Consider the following 24,582-nt stretch of genomic DNA (forward strand, 5'->3'; position numbering starts at 1 on the left):
CAAGTTTATGAATGTGACAAAGTGAAGAGTAATATTGGAAGGGACATGTAAAAGCAACTTTAGTACTAGAGCTTTAATGCTTTTCTGCTGGAATGGGCTGGAATTGTTGCCAGGAGGCAACTTAGTGAGACAGAGATCCTAAAACCTTAATAGGGAAGTCAGATAAGATCAAGTGCTAATTTGTTCATAGTTTACCTGTGCAATTAGTAGCTTGTTACACTCATTGGAAAAGCTAAATGCAAGTCTTAATGAAATCAGTGGGATTGTTTACTCATATATTATTGTTTAATTGAAAATAAATGAATGCCTAAGTTAAGAGTCAGACAGAAAGGAACAACAGCACAAGGCTAAGAAGGAAAAAAGGACAGGACAAAAAGACTGTGAAACAACTGATATTTCTGAATCTTTATGCTGTTAGACACTGATCTTGCTCCCAAGCCAGGCTGGTAGCTAACATTTAATTCTACAGCATAAGAAATAGAAATTTCACAGTGTCTTTACTCAGTTGGGCGCTCAGTGGTGCACAGTGAAAGGACGAGAGGTGATGGGCACAAATTAAAACATGGGAAATTCTGTCTGAACAGAAAGAAAAACTTCTGTATTGTGGGGGAGGTTGGACACTGGAACAGGTTGCTCAGAGAATTTGTGGAGTCTCCGTCGTTGGAGATATTCAGCATCCGACTGGACGTGATCCTGGGTAACCTGCTCCAGCGGACCCTGCTCTGAGCAGGGTGGTGGATTAGACAACCTCCAGAGATCCCTTCCAACCTCAACTATTCTGTGATTCTGTAATTGCCTTTGAGTCAGAATGTAAGAAGAGCTTGGGTCATCACATCCAGCGTTACCATCATTTTCACTACAAAGGTTATAGCAGGCGTGTCACATTGTGTTGTTTACCTTGTATATCCATAGCACCTAATGTGACAATTATAGGGTCATCCTTCTTTTTGCTCTCATCATAAAACTCTTGCCCAGCTCTGTTCTGCTGGCAGATGATGTCCTCAACCAATGCCAAAAGTGTGTTGATGTTAGTTGATTTTCCAAGATCTGATACTGAAGAGAGAGATGGAGTCTTCAGGGCTTTAAAGAGGGAGTTGGCAATTCTTCTTATATCCTAGAAAAGACAGCAGCAACACAGCGGTGACTCTGGCTGCAGTGATGTGATCTGAAGGCACCACTGGCTGGGAGCTGCACCAATTGCCAAAATCTCCAGAATGGATAAGGATACATCTGCTGGATGTGACAGGCAGATTTCAATGAGTTCCGCAAGACAGCTTTCAGGATTCAGAAATACAGCTTACCTGCCCGAGAACCTAAGCTGAGAAAGTCGGGGTCTATGATACCTTTTATCTTCACTGTCTTGCTTAATGTTTGCTTTAACCCCTGAACACAGTGATTTTGGTCGCACATAATAGTTGTGCAAGGGCTGGGATGTACGTAGGCAGATCTTAATGAAGTCGGGGATTCCGTGTAGATGGGTAAATGGGTGCTTTGCACCAGTGTGTAATTGGCTTTTCACTTCAGGCAAGCTGAAGGGCATGTGACAGGGAAGATTTCTGCTGTTAAACTGGGGAGGTCGGGTAGTGCATGGCAGCAGAGGGCAGTGCAGGACTCACTGGGGAGCAGCCACAGCGACTTGCCTTTATCACGGCCTCTGGAGTGAGTGAGACAGCCTGGGTGACCTGTGGGGTGGGAGGTAGGCTTGGGGACACTCGACCATTCTTTCCCGGCTGCTTCTCTCTCCCCTGCATGGCTGGCCGGGATCGTATGTTCCTGAAGATCTGCACAATGAGCAGGTTGATGGGGAACATGAGGAGGGAGCTCTCAAAGCCAATCATCACTTCCTGCCATGTGAACTCGATCTTACCTGTCAAGATCAAACAGAGGGGAGGAGTAAAAATAACCCCAGGAACCATCAGATCTCTCTCTTGTGAAAAAGCCCATTTGTTCAACTGTCCTGCTTCTAGATTCTGCGGTCTCTCTATTTCCCTGCCCAAGCAATGGTGAGGATTGTTACCCAAATCCATTTTCTGCTCAGCTGGATCCTTTGGCACTCCCCAGAATATGATGCTGGTCAGCATGGTGCAGAGAAGCAGTGAGAAGCAACATGACACGCGCTGGGCTCGTGTGAAGGAGCTTCGTGGGGAGCGGCTGAAAACCGAGTACCAAATGTGCCCATCCTGGAAGCCTTTGGAGGTCTTCATGAAAAACAGATTGCTGGGAAGGAGGAGAGGGAAATCAAATGGATACTTAAAAAGGAGAGGGAAGAATAAAGCTGTAGTTCAGGATCCAGGGCCATTCATGCTTCTAGGCACTATCAGAAGAAATAACAACTATGAGAAATTACCAAATATCATGGCTTAATTTGCATGGAATGGTCATAGCTACTTATGTCCTTTCCTTCTGGCCAGACCATGGAGGGAAAGCTAATCATGAGCAGTTTCGGTATAAATTGTTAGGGAAATTACACATAAGAGAAGGTACTTGAGTTTCTGTAAGTCTTGTCAGGCTATCCTTCTTTAACACCAATATTTCCAATGTGATTTTACTGTTAGGGTAACGATTAGACTTACTTAACCATCCTTCTTCTTTTCCTTGTTCAGAGCCCTTTGAGGGCAATGGAGAGACCTCCCTTGTTTTCATTTTTGTCTAGGGGTTTGATCTTGTTTGCATACTTGCTTTTCTAGACTGATTGCTATCAAGAGTAAAAAAGTCCATAAAGTAGGAGATACCTGAACTGCTTCATGTCCTGTTCTGTAGCTACTGGGAACACTTTATCTAGGACACATTCTCCAATATCAACGGCTAGCCAATAGTTACAGAGGAAGTACCATTTCTGATCCCATGCCAGATCATGGACCAATACTCGATTCACATACCTGTTGGAAAAACATACAGGGCACATTCACATGTAACTGAGTGGTATGAAATTCAGGACTCAACAGGACTATGGAGGACAAACTCTGGCCTTCAGCTTCTTAGGTTGTGTCTAAACTGTAAGGCACAGAACACATCCCATCCTGTACTGGACACAGGATATGGGAAGCACTCCTGGTCCTGCAGTTTAGATTATTATTTGATTTATTCATCTGCAAAAATGAGAAACTAACACTTCTTTCCTTTCTAGAACTGTAGAAAAGATAATTTTCAAGTGCTAGAAAAGGAAAACTGTTATCATTATAAAAAAATATTTGTGGATCTTTACTTCCCAGGATCTCCAGATCTCCACTTACCAGGATGGACTGTCCCCTGAATTATCATGCCACAATCTAATACTCTGCAGTTCCCCAAGAGGGAAGAAGGTACAGAGTAGGAAAACATCCACTCCTCCACGTTCAAAGACTGGTGTATCAGGATCAGTTAGATGGTGTGGCTCACTCTCTCCTTCCAGTCCATAGAGGGTGAGAGTCACCTGGAGAGTAAGATGGCAAAATGAAGACTTGCACATCTTGATCCTATGTATGATTATTCCTCTGGCATACACTTCCTGCTTTCATCGAATCTAAGGGCTTTCTGGCTTAGACGTTGCATTTAAGCTGTCCCGTTTAATAGCCTCAGGTGCTCCATTATTCATCCAGTTCTCTAAATGAGTGCATAAACTGTCTTACCGCACAGTGCCATTGATACCTTGGAGGTTGTGGCTGCCCCGCGGCGGTGTCCTGTAAAAACTGTCACAAGATAACGATACTGAGCAAAGGGGTCATTGTCTTCCAGTACTGTGATTTTCACCTGCAGAGTGACACAATACAAGCAGTGTGTTAGCTGTTCTGTAAGTATGGATTCCTTAAAGCTGTGGATAGGAATTTGTCATCTTGTGAACAATGCATATACTTACCAGTAAAAAGAGAGTTACATGGAAGGGAGTAGCATTGGTTGAAGACTTTCTGTCAAAACAGGCTAGGCAAAGTGGGAATTGGCCTAAATACATTCAGTCTTTATTAGCTGAAGACTTACTTTGGCATCATCCTGGATGTCTTTCCTTCGAGCCCAAATAACTACAAGCACATATATCAGAAAGATGCATCCTACAGTTGTCACCACCACAGGGTTGTCCACAAAGGTACCAAATAGCTGTGCAGTTTTGCTAACATCTATGGCATTGGGTACGATGAAAAAGGAGCTCCCAAAGAAGGTCAGATGGTTGCAGAAGCACTGTGTGCTTCTAGGATTTGTTTTTGGTCCTACCTGAAAACCAGAAAAATTTCCTAATAAAACATTTGGCTTCAAAGTATTAGGTAACTTACCAAGCAAATGAAAAGACAGTGCTGAAATTGGTAAGTTAGTGTGGAGAGCTGCTATACAGAAAAGAATTATTCGAATTCCAATAAGGAATATTAGTTCTAATGTCTAGCCAGAAACAGGCATTATAATATAATACAGCCTTGTCAGAATTCTTCCGTTCTTCTTATATAGAAGCTCATCCCAAGAAATTGAAATGGAAATGTCATTTGAAGCTTAGTTCAGTATGACTAAACTTGACTTTATTAAAACATCTCAGAATGATCTTTTATGGTGTAAGTTCAATGCTATCATTTTACTACAAGATGGTGGTTATAAGGGCTGGCTTTGAAATATATAATATAAACATTGTTTTGATTCTCTCTACTTACATGACATCCATAGCTGTTCCAGTTCCCCTGGTGCTCATCCCAAAATACACAGCGGGATGCGAAGCAAGTGACAGCTATACTTAGCCTGTCATAGACTGTGGAATCCATTCCCATATCTTGTAAAACCATGAAATAGTAGGTTCCCTCTCCAAAAATGAGTTCTTCTGGGCTAAGAACCCAGGTGTTTGTCTCACCTTGAACATAAATATTTTAGTTTCAATGTATATATAGAAATGCTATTTCAGAAGTATGTAGCTGTATTGCATATAATCAAATAAACAAACTGAAGAAACAGGTATGAAATCGTTCTTAGCAACTCATTGTTCAAAGCATCCCACTCTTTGCTCCTGTTAGTGAATGCTGTATACTAGAGATTGGAACCCTGAAGCATGACAAATTGAAACTCATTTGAGAGGTTTCCTTCCAGTTAGACGTCTGAACTCATGGTCAAAGCTCATTCTGCAAATATGAATGTGCTGTAAAATTGTGGATGAGCACTCCCTGTACTGACTACCCTTAACTCGCTATGGGTGGTGAAAGTCTTTTGGTTACTTAAGCCCAGAATGCACAAGTTCATGCGTCACTAGCAAGTTGTCTTACCTCTAGTAGTTTTCTTACAGAACAGATGATTTTTCATATCATAGTTAGTTTCATTTGGATGATAACCGTACCCTAAGTAGAGTATTAGTGGAATGTCATGTTCAGATTCCAGGTGGATCACTATAGATGTGTTTTCTGAGGTGACATTGACTTGGAAAGCGCTAAAATTGCCCAGATTCAACAGAATCTTATCTTCCTGAGTTGCTGAAAGCCTTGGTAACATTACCTGTTTTTAAACAGAAAGACATAGCTTTAAATACAGCAAAGCATCTTGCTTCTATTATCTATAAGCACAATATAGCCACATGCTAGATGATCTTTTCACATAACATAGGGAAAGCATGGCCAGCAAAAATATTGGCTTCAAAGTAATTTTCTTGGTACTGTCAGCTAACCTCTGAAAAGTTCACTTGAAACATACGTAAACTCATCACCAAGTCTGTGATCCTTGGTGCATTTTGAACGAAGAGCTGAGATTATAACTGAAACACTGGCTACATGAAATGCATATATGCACAATTTAGATGTCAACTTATACATGGGCTAGGAAGCCCGAACAGTAGTGATAAGAACATACAGTTGTTGGATGATGAAATCGGATGTTACATTGTGTTTTGGGATGACTGTAATCTTTTTTCCACAACCATTAGCATGCTCGCATCCATTTAAATGAAGAGTAAAATACCTCTTTTTTAAGAAAAAACAGAAATATTTGTTATTTCATTCTTCACATGACACAAATCCCTCCATCACAAATGCAGACACCATGATCCCTTTATATAATGTAATGAACACTACCAGCATTTGCAGTCACCTCAGAAGATGATAACACAAATGATAGTTTGTTAACAGAGAAAGAAAAAATGTGGAAAGAGGGAGAGGGATAGAAAATAATGGGTTTACCTCAATGTTTTCTTTGAGATTGCTGACTGGTATGATCAAGCCATCCAGGCCAGTAAGACTTAGACCTCCCACTGTTCCACTGATGTCAAAACTGGTGTCACTGGAGAAAAAGGGATTCACGGCAAAGCTCACCATCTATTAGCAAGACATTATCAATCAGTTTTGAGCTATTGTCAATATTTCATTATATTTACACTCTAAATTTCTGAGTAGTGAAAGCTTGAGCTCAGACCCAAACAGTACTTGACTTAAAAGAAGCCTGCATCCAGATTTAAGTAAGAAGCTGCCTTATTTCTAAGGTAGGTCAAACACAAACCTTGAAAGTGATCTTGATTCTGAAATGTGGTATGTGTACAACAATGTTTACTGTTTCCATTCATTGTAACCTTTTTGCCTTTTAGAAACCAGAATCAAAATGCAATTGCATAAGCCTCTTTCAAAGTAACTCCACCAAAGCTAGGCTGTGGCACCCCTCTTGAAATTAGGAACAGAAGTCTATTTCTACTATGATAGCAATGCACAGAAGAGTCGTCAGTCCAATGAGAGGATTCAGGAGCCTCTCCTAACACTCAGGTAAGACAATGGATGTGTTTCCACTGGTTTCAGTGGGCTCTGGACATTTTTTAGCTAAGCTGGAAAAGATACAGTGAAAAACCCTATATATTTTGCAGGTATTGTAGGTGTTTCCTGAGAGTGTCAAATCAACCAAAGAGGCCTTTAGAAAATTTATTATAAAATTATGACAATAACACGCAATTTATTGTTCTGAGGGAAAAAACCTCCATATCCTAATTCAGATGAGGGATGTGTTATCATCAGGACATTCACAGGCCTTTTGTGTCCTGCAGGATCTGGGTGCCTCAAACTTATTTATTTCTAGCTGGGATGAAACAGGACTGCTGCTGATTAGTTTTAATGGTGATATGGATTCTGAGCTGTTGCATCCTCCTCAGAACATTAGATGTAAACAAACATCAAACAGATTTATAGGTAGTGATTAATTCCATTGCCTTCTCTAACCATTCAAGTATGAATCAGGAGTGTATGTGAGGGGCTGGTGGCATGGAGAATTTCCGTCCTCCTTAGCTTGCTGAGCCAACCTCATGCAATTAGGATAAGTGAAGGCTTCTTTGACCAAAATTATTTCAAGTTATTCTCTTGGCATGACAGAAGGGATGACCTGTGTGCATGTGTATTCATTCTAAAAGGAGAAAAGATTCTAAAACAGCTACACCAAGAATGTAAGTTTTATATCAGATTGAGTCAGATAAAAGCTCTTTACTTGCCCTTATATCCACTGTTTCATCATCAACTCCTGAAACACTGAGAGAGGAAGCAGGTGGGAGAGTAAAGCTGGCAGAGCTGGAATTGGAGATATTAATGGATGTGCCATCCATGTTTTCTGTTTGTAATCTGTCCAGTTAGGGTTGGACACAAGCAAAACAGAATAAAAGAGAAATAAAAAAAAAACCAAAACAAACAAACAAACCCCCACAACAACAGAAAAAAACATCAATAGCACGGTCTTCATATCTAGAGAAAAAGCTTTCTCACTTCACAAGTATAACTTTGCTGGAAAACTATTTCTAACTCTGCCAGTAAATACTTCGTACATTATTTGTCCCTGAAGTAGTACTCCACATAACACTACCATAGAATCATCAAATGAGGGACGGAATTGGTGTATCTGGATAGGAAATTGTACCCAACTAGGTGTACTTATGTGAAAGACGTATATGGTTTCTGTGTGAACATGCTCTTGACTTGACAGTTAAGTGTGGGTGAAAACCAGGCTCTTGGGGAACAATTTAGGGATGATTATAGGGAATAGAGAATGCTTGTCAGGCTCCTCATGATTATATTTGCTTCTGCCAAGCTGGTTACAATTCTATATAAGATGTCATTATTGGCAACTTGGAAAAGGAAAAAACCCTTAGCTGGCATAACACAAGTTTTCCACATAATTTCAAAGGTAAGCAGCTACTGCCTCATCCAGGAAATAGTAGTAAATTCTCCGTTGGTCAAAGAAGACACAGCATGAGAATTTCTAAGGTGGCTTTATTGAAGCTAGCTGGAGTCCAACCTGTTCTTACTATCAGTTACTAATGACAGCCTCACTGCACTGTTGAAGTTGACGTTATGCTACAATATTTAGTTGGGTGGTTCCACTTTAGGACAATGTAATGAATAATGAATTTGGGGCAAATTTGATTAACTCTCAGGTGCGTAGGTGGGACACACTGTTACTGTTACCTGTGTATATACATTGTGGCAGAAGGAGTGGTAAGGACTGTTGGTTCATCATCCGGTTCTTTCCCAAACAGAAGGGCACTCTGTAGATTTTCAACTGTATTCAGGAGCTGGTGCGACATTGAACTCTGGGAAAGGATTGGAGGAGGAAACTTGCAACAAAGCTCCTCATAATCATCAAGATACACACATTATTTGCCTTTACTTCCTTTTAGGAACAATACTAATTTTCAGTGTCTTACAAAGCTGACAAACTTGGTGATGTGCTTCTTAATCTCAGAGAAAGTTATTCTAATTAGCAATTCAATTTCTGTAATTCTCATTAAAACATTGCAGACAGCAAATACATATATCTTGCAGCTTTTACTTTTGTATTCTATTATTTATAACTTCTACACATTGAAATTTGAAGCACTACAAACATGACATCAATTTAATGCAATATATTCCTGTACTTCTGTACATTAATGCCCTTTAGCTGCACACTTTAGTGTTCAGTTATGTGCAAAAGCAAGACCTAATTACCTATTAATTGTGTGTTATTAGTGTGTTAACCTGGGGAAGTTCGAACAGTTCATAACCTTTTCTCTCAGGTTAGATTTATTTCATGCCCTACTCCCTTGCACTGATGAAAGTCAAAGTATGTTCAGCCCAGGAAGCACACAAAGGCAACTGTGACAATTCACATATAGATAGGAAAGAATAGGACAAAATAAACACGTTGCATAATTCTGAACAGAAAATCAGAGTGGGCTTTCTGAAAAAGTGTAAGCTGCAACCAGAGCTGATTCCAGCTTTGAAGTAGTGGAGCCAATCATGAATATTGAATACCTGTGGCTTCCTTGAATTATGGGGCAAAAGGAGGGGATAGAATCAAATCTGAAAAAAAACTCTGTGTGCTTGTCATCCATTAGAGATTGTACACTGATGCTGTGTTCTCCAGTGCTCTATCCTGTTCAGCTTTAAATGTAACAAATCTTAAGGCTTCTATCATCGTCATTAGCAGCCTGTTCAGTCTAACATGTCTAAGTGGGGAGAAGTTTCCTTTGATATTCAAGTCCATCATGGTGTCACAATGAACCCTACCCAATGCCAATTTAAAAATGTGAGAGGCGGCAGAACTCTTAAAAACCTTCCAAAGCAAGCAGATGTTCACACACAGTCCACTACAAACTGGACCAAACCAAAATTACCTGTTCTGCCTCTGGCACTGAAGCGTTCGTAGCTCTGATTTCTACAGAAGCTTTAAGGACATTACTCACTGCACTAAATAGATAGTTGGCTGCATCTTTTAACTTCTGATCATCTCTGCTGTCCTCTGTGTTTACAGTGAGCAAGGAAGCACTGACATCTTTTAGAGTGTTGCTAGCTTCCACCTGCATGGGAAACAAGGGGAAAAGTTTATATGTGTTGGTACTACAAATGACAGAAGTGACACTTGTCATTTACTGAATATTGCAACATAAGTAATCTCATGCGACTATTTGTGGCTAACGCTGTTTCTACTATAATTATTTGTGCTGGGGTAATACCTCAAATGCCAATAAAAATGATATACTAGATGGTATACTAACATATAATACAGACCTGAAAAATGCAGCCTGCTTCTGCAGATTTAATCCATAAAAAAGATGATTAACATCTGAAGGAAGCTTGTCTGTCAAACACTGGGCAAGGATACAGTTTAGATATACAGTAATGTAGTAAATTAGGTTATACTTTGGGTGGTGTGTCCAAAAAACACCATCGTATTGTCAAGTGCGTGTGCATTTCAACCTTAGTTTCCACAAACCCTATTGGATTACCAGCAAGTAATACCTTTGGCTTTGTGCTGTGCTAAGTGCCAAAGGAGAATGAGTTTTACAATTTTTATTTTGTGCCTGAATGCAACTGGTGATTGCTTTGTGATTGTGAAAGCACTGGCCAGCTTTTAGCCCAGGATGGTGAGGGAGCCAAGCAAATTCATTGCAAGCTTGGACATATCCATTCCCATAGTCTGCAAACATTTAGCAGCCTTACTGTAGAGTGAGTGCTGAATCTGAGCTATGTTCTTGCCTTGCCAAAGTTAACCACATACTGCTGAAATGCTCCCAAGCCATTGTCTGGCTGCAGCTGTGTAATACATCAGAAATCAGGACAGCTCTTTTTATTGCCAGTGTATTTGGGAAACTTCCCCAGTGACAGTTTGTTCTGTCCTCCCATGTGCTCACTCCTTATGCATAAATAGCATCATCTGCTAATAATGTCATGTTGCCAGAAAAGATTCAAGAAATACTTTTGTGACGCCAATCTGAACATTTGTGCCCAGTTCCTCTGGGTGCTGTCATGTTCCTGCCTCACTGACGGCTTGCCTATGTGCATTTTGTGACAGCGCATGGATCAGGGACCAATGGATCTAGGCAATTCTGGAAACTGGCCCCCCCCACTCCCCCCGGGGCAGTTTTTCTTCAGGATTCTAAGAGTGCTTTACAAGATAAAATATATATCCTAACATGCCTCTGACTAAAAGTTAAACTTTCCATCTTAAAGATGTATCATAAAATGTAACTGGTCATGGCCTGGATGGTAGTGGTTGCTGAGACAATGTCTGTGAGTCCAAATTCGCTTACTCTAAAGAGCAAAATATATTCACTTCTGGTCAAAATACACATGCTGGTACAGTTAAAAAAATGGATAAAGAACAGATAACTGTAAAGCACCAAAACTCTTCCAAGGTCAGTGGGGTGCAATAGAGTCTATACTGTTAGTGTGAGGGGATATAAGATGAATTGCTTCTTACCTGTGCTGAGACAGACAGCTCGTCACTCCTGTAAGTGATTTCTTTCAATACTTCTGACATCTTAAGAGCAGTCTGCACTGACGTTACGTTAACAGCAGAAAGAGTTGTCAGCATCAGCCCTCGGAGCTTGGGATGAAAAGGGATAATTAGGCAAAGGAATAAGATGCTAATTAGGACTGTGCAAGTAGTGCTGTATATTGACAGCCAGGCTTGCTGTAAATTATGTGGTAGAGTAAGACTCCACAACAAGGATCATTTGAACTGATAACTGACAAGATGCCACTTGCCTTAGTAACTGTATAATCATAAGTTTTATGTTACCTCCCAACAAAGAGAATTTATACACTTAACATCCATTAATAGCAAGGAGAGTTACTTGTGAGAATTTGTACTAATGTATGTGAATTACTGTATAAATGCCACTTCCAGAGAAAGCAGAGCCACATATGATTGATGTCACTCAAATAATGAATCATAATTGAAGGATACATTGCATTTCTCTGGATCTTTTCATCTGAGGCTCTCAAAGCACTGTACAAATATAAGCTTATAACTGAACTATAAGCTGGTGGCTGAAAGGAACAAACTAAAATTACCTGCCATATAGTACTTTTTGGGAAAATTAGGTAGGATATTTCTCCTGCAGGAGAGGCCATTTTATTAATATTTAAATTGTTTGTGGAAAATCAAGTTGATTTTAAGTTTGAAAAGATGGTCCAGATTAGTTTAAGTTAATGCAATAACAATTGAGAATAAATTCTTTTACTGATGGATGATAAAACAAATTATTTACATGGGCAAATAGTGAAAAATAGCTGAAACCTGTGCCAAACACTGAGACAGATACTAGAAACTTGAAACCTCCATTGATTTCAGGTGGTGATATATGAGCTTGTTGTTACTTAAGAACTGTCAAAGAATATGAAGAGTCCATTATATTGCATTGTACTGCAAGAAAACAAGTGTCTGGCTGACCTCTTTTCGTGTGTCCGTCTGTAAAGATACGTTAAAGCTTTCCTCTTGGGTTTCCTGATTAAGGACTGATATCACTGACTTATACAGCTGGAAAAGACTCATGCTGTTGTTCCCAGCTTTTAGGATGGTGTTTGCCTTCTCAGATACAATAGCCTGCAGGGTCAGGTTCCCATCGATCATATCTGTGTGTCCAACCTGATGAAGAAATCAGATACGCTCTTAACGTTGCTAATGCTGTTACAATTATCTTTGAACAGCTTCCACAATCATCTTATTGACAGCCTAGCTAGAGTGGGACAGAAAACTTTGTGTTCCCCGTTTTTAATATTTTATTTTTAGTGGCCTGATAAGGATCTTCTTACTGGGGCACTGGAGCAGAAGCAGGAGTTTTCTGGGGCCTACATAGAGTAACTCCAGACTCACTAAATACAGCTTATGCTGCCCAATGTCCAAATAGATCATCTTTCAAACTTCTATCCTAGGAAAAGGACAGTGGAGGATTCTTTTTACTACCTCGAGTCCATAGAGAATAGTCTCTGTTAGATAGAAAAATGGTGATTATGGCACATTCGGAGGGAAGTAATAAGTATAAAATGGGAAGAAGCTTCAAAAGTAAATCGCAGGTTAGGTATCAACTTGAGAGATCTTGAAATAAAGTAATTCTTCTGTGTACCTTCACCGAAGCATTAGTTTGAACTGTATCACCATAGCTGTTGCTAACGGTAATTTTCATATGTAAAATGAAATTATTTTCCTTTTCTCCAAGTGGAAGATAAACTGGGAAGAGTTCAGGATCCGGGCCACAGTGCAGGAGAGAATCTGCAATAGGAAAGAGGGGGTCACCTATCAGACACCACACAGACACCCCCTGTTCTCTAGGAACAGGGGACTCTGGGCTTGCTCTGTGTAGGCCTGGTTGACTCAGTCTCTCTGGGGAGCAGAAGCTGGTTGTGCCTTTGCTCTTGTTAGCAACAGTAACAGTGCTTGCCAGAAACACGGAGAAGCAGTTAGCCAAACAGTTCACCTCATGACTTACTTGATTTCAGGTAGAAGCAGTATGTGAACTGCCTGTTACGACTGGACTGGCATGAATCCACCAAGCAAGGAGCGCTGCAGGAGACTGTGAACGTGGTGAGCACTGATCCCTGCTTGGGAGACACAGCACAACTGGGGATCTCAGGCGGAGGCACGGTGCTGACAAGGTATGTTTCCTCCCCGTAGCCATGCTGAGTCATTGCTGGGAGTGGAGGGAGCAGAACGTCAGCAATAATCATGCCCTGGCAGCACTGATCTTCAGACATTAATCTTGCCTACTCTAGCAATGATGCTGTTTGTTCAGGCACCAGAAATGTCAGGGTAGGCCTAATCAGAAATGAAATCCCACTACTGAATAAGCCGTAAGGGGAAAAGAACATGGTAGTGCTTGCATTATTTGATCAAAGCTGTATTATTTGATCAAGTATTTAGCATAACTTCATTTCCAGATGGGCCTTAACAAAGTTATTAACAGCTTGGAGTAAGATAACTGAATTTGTCCTGCTGTGCAACAGCCCATAACAAACTTAGCTCTCAATTATTTTAAAGAACCCACATATAAAGTAACAGCTCTCAACCTGTGGAATGATTTAACTTACTTGTCACCGATACTATGTGTGTGTAACGTCAGTGTGATGTCATGATGGCAGAAACTATCTCAATGGAGTCTGAGAAACCCTGCTTGCCCCTACCTGTTACTTTAATCTGAAAAGCTTCTCGCTGTGTCTGCAAGAAGGAACTGTTAATTTTCAACATGGATGTGTTGCTTTGAAGCAAATTCAAAGAGTTCTGCCGGAAACCAGTCAGGCCACAGGCTAGAGGGAGGGGCGACTGGAAAATCAGACAGAAAAGAAAACATGACAGTAGAGGCTCTTTGCTGTGTTTTCTGTTGTGATTTATCAGGAGCGGGGTGGCAGCTTGGTACCCCTCATTATAACCCCTCCCAAACCTGGCAACCCCTTGTCTCGGTCTTCACTATTACTTCCAAAGCGTCCATTTGACAAAAGTATCACTCTGAGCCACGTGCCGTTCCCTTAGGATGGATGTTTATTTTTGTGTGTGCAGTATTTCTGACAAATCTGATGCTCTCACCTTGGTTTGGAATGTGTTATCTAAATACCAGTTATAACATATGGCCTGGGAGTCCTTCTGTCCAGAGACACTCAAAACAACATCATCACTAGCATTCACGGGCTTGCAGTTTGCCTCACACCTGTAAAGAATTAAGATGGTAGTTACAGGTAGTAACTATATGAGATGTCATAGCCCTTGATGTTGATTGTTTTACTCTCATTTGATGAAAATCTGCAAAAGCCCTGCAATATGAGACAGGTGACACATGACTCACAAACAGCGAAATACTTAATTTTAAAGCAAGAGATTTCGGAACCTTCATCTCCATTTTCAACATGACTGAGGCCCAGAACCCACAAACTATTTATGTTGCAAAACTGATTCAGGCTCTCAAATGAAGCCTGCCTCTAAGCTCCTGAAATTATTGTATTAACAGATCATTGAAATGCCACTGCTCTTTAATGAGGCACTAGACTCTTGAAGAACAGATTTTTTAAAGCAATAATGTGTATCTGGGTGTCTAGTGGGAATTTCAGACATATCTTATGGCTTTTACTCCCATTGTTTCAATGAGGTTTGCATATGGAAATCTCCAACACTACAAGGATGTAGTGGGGTCAAAAACCCTAAATGATTTTGGGAAGAAAATTATTCAGTTTATAAAAGAATTATGTTCAGAAATGTGGACTGGTTGCTGGAAAATGCAGCAAGACCCATTTTGTCTGTAATTCCTATGATGGTAAGGTATAAATAGATTTACAAAAATAAGTACTTTATCACTTTATTATCATTATTATTGAAAATTGTGGCCTTGCACTATGTTCGTGTAGTAATAACATTAACCAGTGAATACTATGGTTTAAAAACACACCTGATTTCTAGCTGCAGTTCTTGTTTTGCAGTCACATAGAGACATTGCTCGTCCTGCCTCTCTTCATTGCCATGGTTTCGGACTGTAACCCTGACAGTCACTGCCGACTTTGGAGGAGGAAGGCAGGAAGGTGGGATTTGCACCTCAGTTTGGTTGGTTAGGATTATCTGTTGCTGCACACATTCGTTCCACTCAGGCCAGCAAGCTCCTGCAAAACGTTTCCTTTGTAATTAGAATAGTCATAACATCCCAGGTCTCTTGTAAAGGACTTTCCTGCCATAGGTTTCAAAGAGCTTTATAGAGCAAACAAGTTTCCTGAACCCAATTTAAAGAGTGAGTAATGAAAGTTCAGAGTACAGACTGACTTCTTCAAAGTAATGTATGAGGCCAGGGATAAATATGGGGACAGAACACAGATGTCCTGAATCTCAATCCAATTTTCAACCATAAATGTTTTTGCATCATATTTGATGCTAATTATTGCTGTTTTATTGAGACACATGTACCTTGCAAATGCCTAACTATGTAAGTCACTGGGGATTATTTCTATGAGGGTGAGGGCTTACGACGGGCAGATCTTAAAAAATTGAAACCTGGGAGTAGCCACCTTTGGGAAAAGAAAAAAACTGAGTACTGTGCCATATTATATACCATAATTAGTTCAGTGTTAAAACCAGGGTAAGGTAGAAGGACATTGTTCATGTACAGTGAGTGGCAAACTTTAAAGCCAGAGAGTAAACAATCCTTTAGTCAGATTTTCACCACTTGATCTGACATGACAGTGAGTTTTTTACTTGTCAAATAGAAGTTGGTGGAAAAGTTCAGGAAATGCACATACCACAGGACCAGAGAAAACTGGAATTATTGTTGTTGTCTGGCCAGCCAAGTGTAACGGTTGTGAAAGGATCCACATGGCGACTCGGTTTAATATATATTTTGTTTTCTCTTTTGTGATCCTAAATAATAAGTAAATGTATCAGTTAGGACAGGAGCATGTATAAACACATACATATCTTGCTTCTTTATAATGAAAAAGGTCTGAAAATTTAGACCCTAAATCACTGTATGCAGATCTGTCGTTTAAATGATCTTTCCCAAATCAGTGGTAGTATGGAAGTAGAAGCTATGGGAATAGAAGCAGATGGCACAGAGAAATTGTGTGGCAAAATACTCCCAAACTCATAGGTAGTGTAGGAGCCCAGCTCCCATTTTCAAAACTAATGCAGGTACTTAGGAAACTAATTCCCATTAATTTTCCACTTCTGGACCAAGACTTTTAACCCTTGGACAACCATTTGTCTTCTAGTACATCTTCTAGTACATTCCTTTTTTACCTCAATTGCATACAGGTAGCTGAATTTGTCTTTCTGTGCAATAAACTGTGATAAACTTAGTTTTGAATTAGATTTATATTCCTCTAATGCAATATATTCTTACAGGCAATCTGTAAAGCATGATGTTTTTTTGTGAAGCAGCACGTCTCCTATAGCAGACATCTGTCTGCCAGTGTTATAGTTAAAAACTAGACCTTTAAGATGATAACAAAATAGTATATCTGGCAATTTTATTCTTTAAATTTGTGCAGGTGCTAGCAATTGATGTATCATTAGTTTCTCAGTTTGCCATAAACTGGAAATTTCTTCTTTGCAAAGTAACTTAAACATTCCAGTACAGAAGCAGGAAACACTTAGAAACAATATAAAAATATATTAAACTCTGCTTGAAGGATAGCCCCTCAAAGAGAGGTTTCCATTAGTCATGTAGATAATGTAAAAATTCATCTAAGCACATGTCAACTTCCAAAACGGAATAATTGTGAAAAGTTCATTTTCTCTAATCCTGTAATTGTTACTTGCAGGCTTTTACGAATTGTAGATTGAATGCCTGTAAACACATTTGTCTCAGAGACTTTTGGTGTAGATTTTATGTTAAACCATATGGGGCACAGAAAATCTAGTCCATAATCTAGTATGCTACAAATACTTCTTTTCAATATCTTATGCAGCACTTTTACTGGTAAGAAAAATTTCTAAGCATTTCAATTTTAAAGAAAGATCCTTAAATAATACTTACATTTGTCTTTTGGCTATTTGTTTTGGAGCTGCCTTCTTCCTTAGCAGAATCTGCTTAATACAAAAAAGAGCAGAATATTTTAGTGCTACCTGTAAAGCTTTCAGAGATCTTTACTAAATATGACTTAAATACACAGGATTTGATTACCGGCAGTCTGAAGGATAGGGCTATAAGAATCAGACTTTAGAACTGTGATAAACAGTCTAGTTACAATAGGTAGAATTGTAACAACAAGCTAGTCACATACTATAAAGATGATCCTGATTCTTCAAACATAATGGTGTAAATCAAAATAAATTCAGAGAAGATGATGGAGTTTCATCAATGTACAAAGAAAAATTGAGGGAAAGCACTGGAAAAGTCTCAGTAGGATTAGTACTTTATTCCTGGTAATAAAACAATCTGCTTTTGTAAATGTGAGGATGAGCCATCTAGAAGCATTTACTGACAGCAATTTATGAGACTGCTGTGATGCAAATATTTCTTGGTTTCAGAGCTACGTCCCGAGCCATAAACTTCGCTAATTATTTCTAGGACAAATAGCAAATGTGCAATGTGTAACATATACAGAGTGATGCTAATTTATGACTAAGCCAGGGAATCTGCCTTCATCAGGAAGAAGCCTCCACAAAAGTTTTCAGCACTGTTGCTGGAAGGAAAGCAATTACTAGATGCAAACCATAAACACTCCATGAAATGCTCTGATTGCAAAAAGACATTTAATGGTCAAAACCAGCACTGTCAGATTAATGCAATTACCTTCTTTATGAGAACTGTTTGCCAATATAGTGATGAACCCAAGATCTAGACTCATGTTTGAGAAGGCATTCATGGCCACCACTTTCACTAGGTAAGTACCTAGAGAAGACAAATGGCTGGTTAAGAATAGCAGTGGGACCAGTCCATCATGGATATAAAATGGATATAAAATCCAATTAGTAAAGAAAATCCTATTATTTTCTGTTAAGAGCTTTGGGTTTTTTCTGATGAGTTTCCACTGCTGAAAGGCTTTTCAAGGAATGTTCTTCCCCTTTATCTCAGCTTCTTAATAACTCAGCTGCCTTTGTCCTAGCACTTGCAATGCTATTCTTTGTCAGCTGGCTATGATATTACCACACAGGAAACTAGAGGTGTCCTAATACTGGAGTCCAAATTAGTTTAGGCATCTTGAGAAACTAGCTGTCTTGTTTGAAAATTTCTGCCTGGAGGGAAAGGATGTTCAAATGGGTATAGGGAGACCCAATAAAACTTTTAATATTGAATAATTTTAAAACATAAAATGAAATCATAATTAGCTTCTAGTGTTCCAGCTTTGGCATGGGATTTGAATAGTTCATTATAGGAGGAAATGTTTTTATCTTCTGCCACTGAATTAACTCTTAAAGACAATCTCTCTAATCCCACATTTTAAAGGCTTTGATTTCTTAATAATGGAAAGAAAAAGTTACTAAAAAGCTTATTCATAAGTAAGTCTAACAAAAATTACGTGTTGGACACCGACGCACAGAATAGCTCCCCTTTTCTTTGTCATCTCTACTGAGAACTCCTCAGATGATTATTAATTAATGCAGCGTAAAATGCAGAGGAGTGTAAACTTGAAAAGTTATACATATGAACAAACAGGAAGAAAACACTTTGTGATTCAGGAAAATGTCATCATTTGTACTTGAATCAGATCATGTCATGAAAAAATAAACCCCGGTTCACTATGTCTTTTTTATTGCAAAAATCAGGTGAAGCCTTGCTTTCAGTCTCTGTAGGGAGAACCCATTTGCCAGTTCAATTTTTTTAGCTCGCTTACAAGTCAGTAAGACGGTGCTGTTCATACTGTTCTGCAGACCAAGTTTAAGCAGCCAGAAAAGCTACCGAATTCAGCTGTACGTTATTGTCCCCTATCCCAGGGTGCTATTTATGTGAACTCCTCTACTTAGCTGTGAGCGTCTTAGAAATACAGAAGATGTCAGCATGCTGTACCTTCAGAGTGCACGGGAATGATGTACATTCGAGGTTCCCCATGAGGGCCGTCTTCGTTGTACGAGTGAGTTTCATTAGAACCAATCATCTCAAACTTCAGCTTATATGGGGCACCATGAGACAGAGAGACATTTATCTCCAAATTCTCTCCCGGTTGCAGGGTGTGAGAAGCTAATGCAGCCTGAAGACCAGATACTGGCTCAATTAAGTGAACAGCAATGCTCTCAGAGATCTCCAATGAGGTTGTGTTGCTGGATGCTCGGATTTCCAGCTGATGTATCCCTGGGCCTAGCAGCTCTTGAGAGGCACTGTCAAGTGTCAGATTGTGAGGGACAATTCCTTCCTTTGCACTGGATTCAGTGAGTGTCATGTTATCTGCTAATATAATGTAGGTCACTCCGTTGCCTGCAAAAAGACAGTTCAAAATTTCTCACAGCTTGCATAATAGGCCATCCAATTCTAGCTGCTTTGTGCAGCATTCAGGTACTTATAAAGGAGTCATAAGAACACTGCAGCAATGCAGGCTTTTGTGCCCCTCTAGGCTTCCTATGGAAGTCTATCACGTGTTTTCTGCTGGGAATGTTAGGGCAGTCAAGAGAATTCAAACATACACTACTGAATTTTATTTTTTAAGCATATATGTGGATTCCAGGAGCTTGAAGTGAGAACAAAATACACATCAGCAAATGTGACCGGCTCAGCATGAAATCCTCTTACCCTCAATCAGAGAAGCATTTCTGTGGATTCCTAACTTTGAATATGGAAATATTCCTATTGGCTTCATGTAGATTCATGTGACTAAAATTTTGTCAGCTTTGTGTAGAGGGAAAAAGGTTTTATACTTATGTTTGAGGTGGTGTAATAGCTCTGAGAAAGAACCCCTCCAAAGGAGCTGAGAGCATTCAGTTGCAGGAATACATTCACTAAAAAGAAGTATTGTTTTGCATAATGAAGATCCTGCTTCTATCCCATGGGTAGCATAACATTTAGCCTGCCATTTAAATCATGCAGAGTAATTACTCTCACCTCCATTGAGTCCAACTTGAATCCACAACAACTGCCCATACAGTGTACGGCAGTGAGAGCTGTTCCCAGATTCGTACTGGCTATAGCACCCAGTAATGCTTAGTTGATCCATCTTATCTTGTACAGTCACCCGCTTCTGTGCCGTCACGTGCCATTCGCTGGTGGTACATTCCACAAAAACAGTAAATTCTCCAGGAGATGAATATCTATATGTGACGTTGCTGAGCAGTCTAGAATAGAAAGAAAACTTGCTTGTTGTGGAAGACTGTCCTTGGAAGTCCTTAGCATTACGTGGTAACAGTGGTCACGGTTCCCAAATTTCTGACCTGACTGAGCTGTAATCCCTTGTTTATTTACATAGAATTTTTAGGGTTGAAGATTGTTCCGTTGTTCCAGCTATGGTGTCATTAAGGATGTATATCGGGGTGGTCATTCTCAAAGCATATCTATAAGGATGGATACATTTTGCTGTAAAGTAGGTAGATTACAGTTCAATAACATGTGGCATTAGATTTGGTCTATGTCTTGTTGACTTTGAGCATAGTCATGTGACTATGCACATTAGAACGTGTAACGGTACCCTCAATTTCTCTAATCTTGGTTTTACTCCCAATTTACCATCTCGTAGATATATCATTGGAAGCTGAGACTTCTCAGCGTTTTGTTAGAGTACTCCCTTGCTCTTTTGGATTTTTTTAATGTGCAGCTGCTTCTATACTTGCTCATGCTGGCAAAAATATCTCTTCACTCCTGGGTCTGGTGCAGCTCAGGTCGCGATAGCAATAGGGGATGAATGGATATGAAGAAGTCTGCGGTAGCTGCTATTATTACTAACAAGCATAGGGAGATGGTGAAAAGAACCGAAGGATATCCTTCTTGAATGACATACACCATGGAAGGCAATTAAGTAATATTCCTGACACTATTCTCTCTGAACTATTTATATTCTTATCATGGTACCACCTAGCAAATGCAAAGAAAGATCAGGTCATATCATTCTTGACAATGCATATTTTTCATTAGCTGTTTTAATGAAAAAAAAGGTTTCATTCTAACTAGACTTCAAAAAAATGCCAATGACAAGACCAGACCAGAAAAAGCAATCCCTATAAGAGTGGGTATCAAACTGGGCACAGAAAACAGATGAGCATGACTGCGAGCCATTTAATAGGTAGGTAAAAGGGCTTCCCATAAAAACAGCCAGCCTCTGCTTACAGCTAGCAAATATATTTCACTTAAAGGTTCACTGTCAAAGTTTTTTTTTCAAGTTCTTTACAGCTATGGGCCTGTGTCTGTAGCTCTGAAAGAATGTCTACTATTTCTAGTATGTTCTACTTTCTGGTTTTCATTCTTCTATTCTGATTTTTCTAGTTGACTCAAGTAGGATTCCATTAGTAGACAAATACATTTCTAGAGACATTCCCTGTCATTCCTAGCACTAGGACAAAATGTGATTTTTAAATCCAACAGAAAAATGTTTGATCCTTTAAGGACGCAATTTTTATGCAATTAAAATAAAAGAAAAACTCCAGAATGCCATGTTATAAAAAAATACTCTTTAAATTTAAGAAAATAATGCTTGTCTGTTTCTTTGGCAATTACTGACATGTTTTCAGTAATTTTGTGTGCTCAGGTTCTGGAATAAATTCCCTTAATAAGAAATAGGAATCATATTAAGCAGAAGAAAGATTGTGGTTGGCAGCTTGACATAAAATTTTGTATTAATTTCAGAACAAGTTTCTGCAGAATCCAAGTGTCTTGTATGTATTGTCTATTATTAATCTAGTTGATTTTTAACATCTTATTTAAGACACTTGAAGCATTCAATAAAATGCAAGCAGTGAAATTTACTGGTTGTCTGATGATACATGAAGGATATATCTTACGTTAGAGGGTAGTAAGGATCAATAGTGTGGCCATCTCCAGTGCTAATGATACAGGAAAGGTTGCCAGAGTATGGAGAGAGCAGCCAGTTCAAACTGACCGTGATACTTTCAAAGACAAAGCATGTATCTGTTACAACGAGCTGCAGACCTGTAAAACATAATGACAGAATTCATTGCCATTGTTTGTCTACATTTCTTACATAATTCAATTAATTTTCATGTATTGAGAGCAGGCCTTCTCCAAAACAGAGTTGGTATTGCTGCTAATTTGAGTGCATTAGTGGTGTGAGAGGGAGCTGATTTTTTTCCTCACCTAGTGGTCAAGATTCTTGTTGGAACATAATTTCATTTAAGTGTGTTTTATGTGTCTGAATTTCCTGGCTTTGTATCCTATCAAAACCCCTCAGTTAGGACTCAGTTGGGAAGCTACATTTTTGTGCCTATTTTTAGTGGTCACCACTCCGAGGATGGAGCAGTGATTTTTAAGATAAATATCAATGGTCACAGTGTTACAGCAAAGAGCAGAACAGGCTTTTGGTGTTGACAGCCCTCTCCCACTTACCTTCCTTGCAGTGGTATTGAATAGACAAATAGCTTCTGGAAGCTGGACAAGGATCTCCAAAGAAAGTGCCATCCGCTGCCACCTGGCAGGCCTGAAGACCATGACACTGGCCTGGAAAGAAGGATCGTTTTATATGAACTAGTGGGTTTTGTCTTTGACTGTCATAACAGCTCAAATGAGAGATGATTACAGAAACAAAAAGGGGAGGGGGAACAATATCATCTCACTGATTTCTAGACAAACTCCCACATCACTTTGACTTTAGTGTGTTGCTTATTGCCTGGTATTCCTTAGTACCGTTCCACTTTATTGGAATAAAGCTGAATTAGGGTAAAAAAAAAAGTAGTTACGTGTTTTGTTTAATTTTGGCTGGAAGTCCAAAGAATCACCACAGGGACAGGCCATAGTCACTGTTTAGTCTGGCAAGAAGCAGAGCCCTGTAGCTCCAGCAGGCTGTGTACTTATGAGGAGCGGCTGAGGGAACTGGGGCTGCTTAACCTGGAGAAGAGGAAACTGAGGGGAGACCTCATCGCGCTCTACAACTACCTGAAAGGAGGTTGTAGCGAGGTGGGGGTTGGTCTCTTCTCCCAAGTAACTAGCGACAGGACGAGAGGAAATGGCCTCAAGTTGCGCCAAGGGAGGTTTAGATTGGACATTAGGAAAAACTTCTTTACTGAAAGAGTGGTCAGGCCTTGGAACAGGCTGCCCAGGGAAGTGGTGGAGTCACCATCCCTGGAAGTATTTAAAAGACATGTAGATGAGGCGCTTAGGGACATGGTTTAGTGGGCATGGTGGTGTTGGGTTAATGGTTGGACTTGATGATCTTAGAGGTCTTTTCCAACCTTAATGGTTCTATGATTCTATGATTCTATGATTCTATGATTCTATGATTCTATGATTCTACTCGACACACAGCAGGCAGCAGCAGCTCCCTCCTGCCCTCCTGTCCCCATGGGTGCCAGCCTTTTCACCCCTCCTGGTTTGGAGTTAGGTTTGTATGGATGTGTTCTCTTCCATCTCTGTCAAAACTAGGGTCTCCCATTGGAGAGTGAGAGGAACCCTTGTTCTCATTTGCTCCCCCTCTCCTTCTCTGAATCTTTGCTCCTCGCAATCCATCCAGCCTTCTGTGGGAACCTCTTCCATGTCACAGTTCTCTGTGATTCCCTTCATTCTAGGAATAATCCACTTTCCTATTCACTAACTCTACTGAAATTCAAGATAAAATATTTTAGGGACAAGGAACTTTGGCACGTACTCTATGCTTCTGACAAGCAATGTCGTAAGATACTACCTGCTACTTCGTCTTTGACGCTGATCCAGCTACAGTCTTCATCTGTATCATACTGGAGAGGAGTCTCTGATACACAGTAGTGAGGGGTCTTCCGTCCATAGAAGCTCTCTCCAATTTGAATAACTTCTCCTGATCCACATTGTACAGTGGCATTGTGATTTTCACAAGCAATGCTCTGGCCAGATTCTAATAGGAGAAAAAAAGTCAGATTTAACTTCTTGAACTTCTGAAAAATCTTGCTACAATTCTGCATATCCATTTTTTTGTTTCTCTTTCTTCCCTTTTCTCCCTTTTAAGCTAAACAATTAAGAAAATGGGAAAAAAGAACAAAGAATAAAATATTTTTGCTTTTTTAAAATCCAAAATAATAGATTTGTGGTCTTTACTGCCTTAAACAAAAATTTGAGAACATTTTTAATAAACAAAAATATTTTAATTTAAAAAATAAACATATTTTTGTGGAAAACACTTAGCATTTGTTTGACCTGCAGTACTGGAAGGTTTATAGTTACTCCTTACTTCTGAAAGAGCCTTGTGGCGGTGTATGATTTGCATGATATTCAGATAATTGCTCTGGAGAATAGTTTGCATATTAAGTATGGGACCTGATCCCATTTCTGCTACAGAGACACCTTTGTTCCTGTGTGATATTTGACTGACTTCATTCAGCAGG

The 24,582-nt window shown here is 39.7% G+C and overlaps 1 protein-coding gene across 1 annotated transcript in view; it reads right to left on the reverse strand.

The window, feature by feature from the left end:
• Nucleotides 1-24,582, reverse strand: part of LOC104075172 (polycystic kidney disease protein 1-like 2) — a 42,329-nt gene that overhangs the window by 13,952 nt on the left and 3,795 nt on the right. Inside the window, 28 exon segments of the mRNA XM_009575594.1 lie at nt 898-1,114; nt 1,641-1,867; nt 2,018-2,217; nt 2,733-2,879; nt 3,234-3,412; nt 3,628-3,729; nt 3,955-4,185; nt 4,611-4,804; nt 5,211-5,436; nt 6,114-6,248; nt 7,400-7,526; nt 8,367-8,527; nt 9,602-9,739; nt 11,143-11,268; nt 12,118-12,312; nt 12,791-12,936; nt 13,154-13,354; nt 13,845-13,983; nt 14,245-14,365; nt 15,098-15,305; nt 15,936-16,053; nt 17,171-17,220; nt 17,930-18,028; nt 19,145-19,549; nt 20,171-20,400; nt 22,057-22,204; nt 22,619-22,729; nt 23,910-24,095. Of these exon segments, the coding sequence (XP_009573889.1) occupies nt 898-1,114; nt 1,641-1,867; nt 2,018-2,217; nt 2,733-2,879; nt 3,234-3,412; nt 3,628-3,729; nt 3,955-4,185; nt 4,611-4,804; nt 5,211-5,436; nt 6,114-6,248; nt 7,400-7,526; nt 8,367-8,527; nt 9,602-9,739; nt 11,143-11,268; nt 12,118-12,312; nt 12,791-12,936; nt 13,154-13,354; nt 13,845-13,983; nt 14,245-14,365; nt 15,098-15,305; nt 15,936-16,053; nt 17,171-17,220; nt 17,930-18,028; nt 19,145-19,549; nt 20,171-20,400; nt 22,057-22,204; nt 22,619-22,729; nt 23,910-24,095 (4,767 nt within the window).

This window comes from Fulmarus glacialis, unplaced genomic scaffold (assembly GCF_000690835.1).
Source record: "Fulmarus glacialis isolate BGI_N327 unplaced genomic scaffold, ASM69083v1 scaffold7864, whole genome shotgun sequence".
In the NCBI taxonomy this organism is placed as follows: domain Eukaryota; kingdom Metazoa; phylum Chordata; class Aves; order Procellariiformes; family Procellariidae; genus Fulmarus; species Fulmarus glacialis.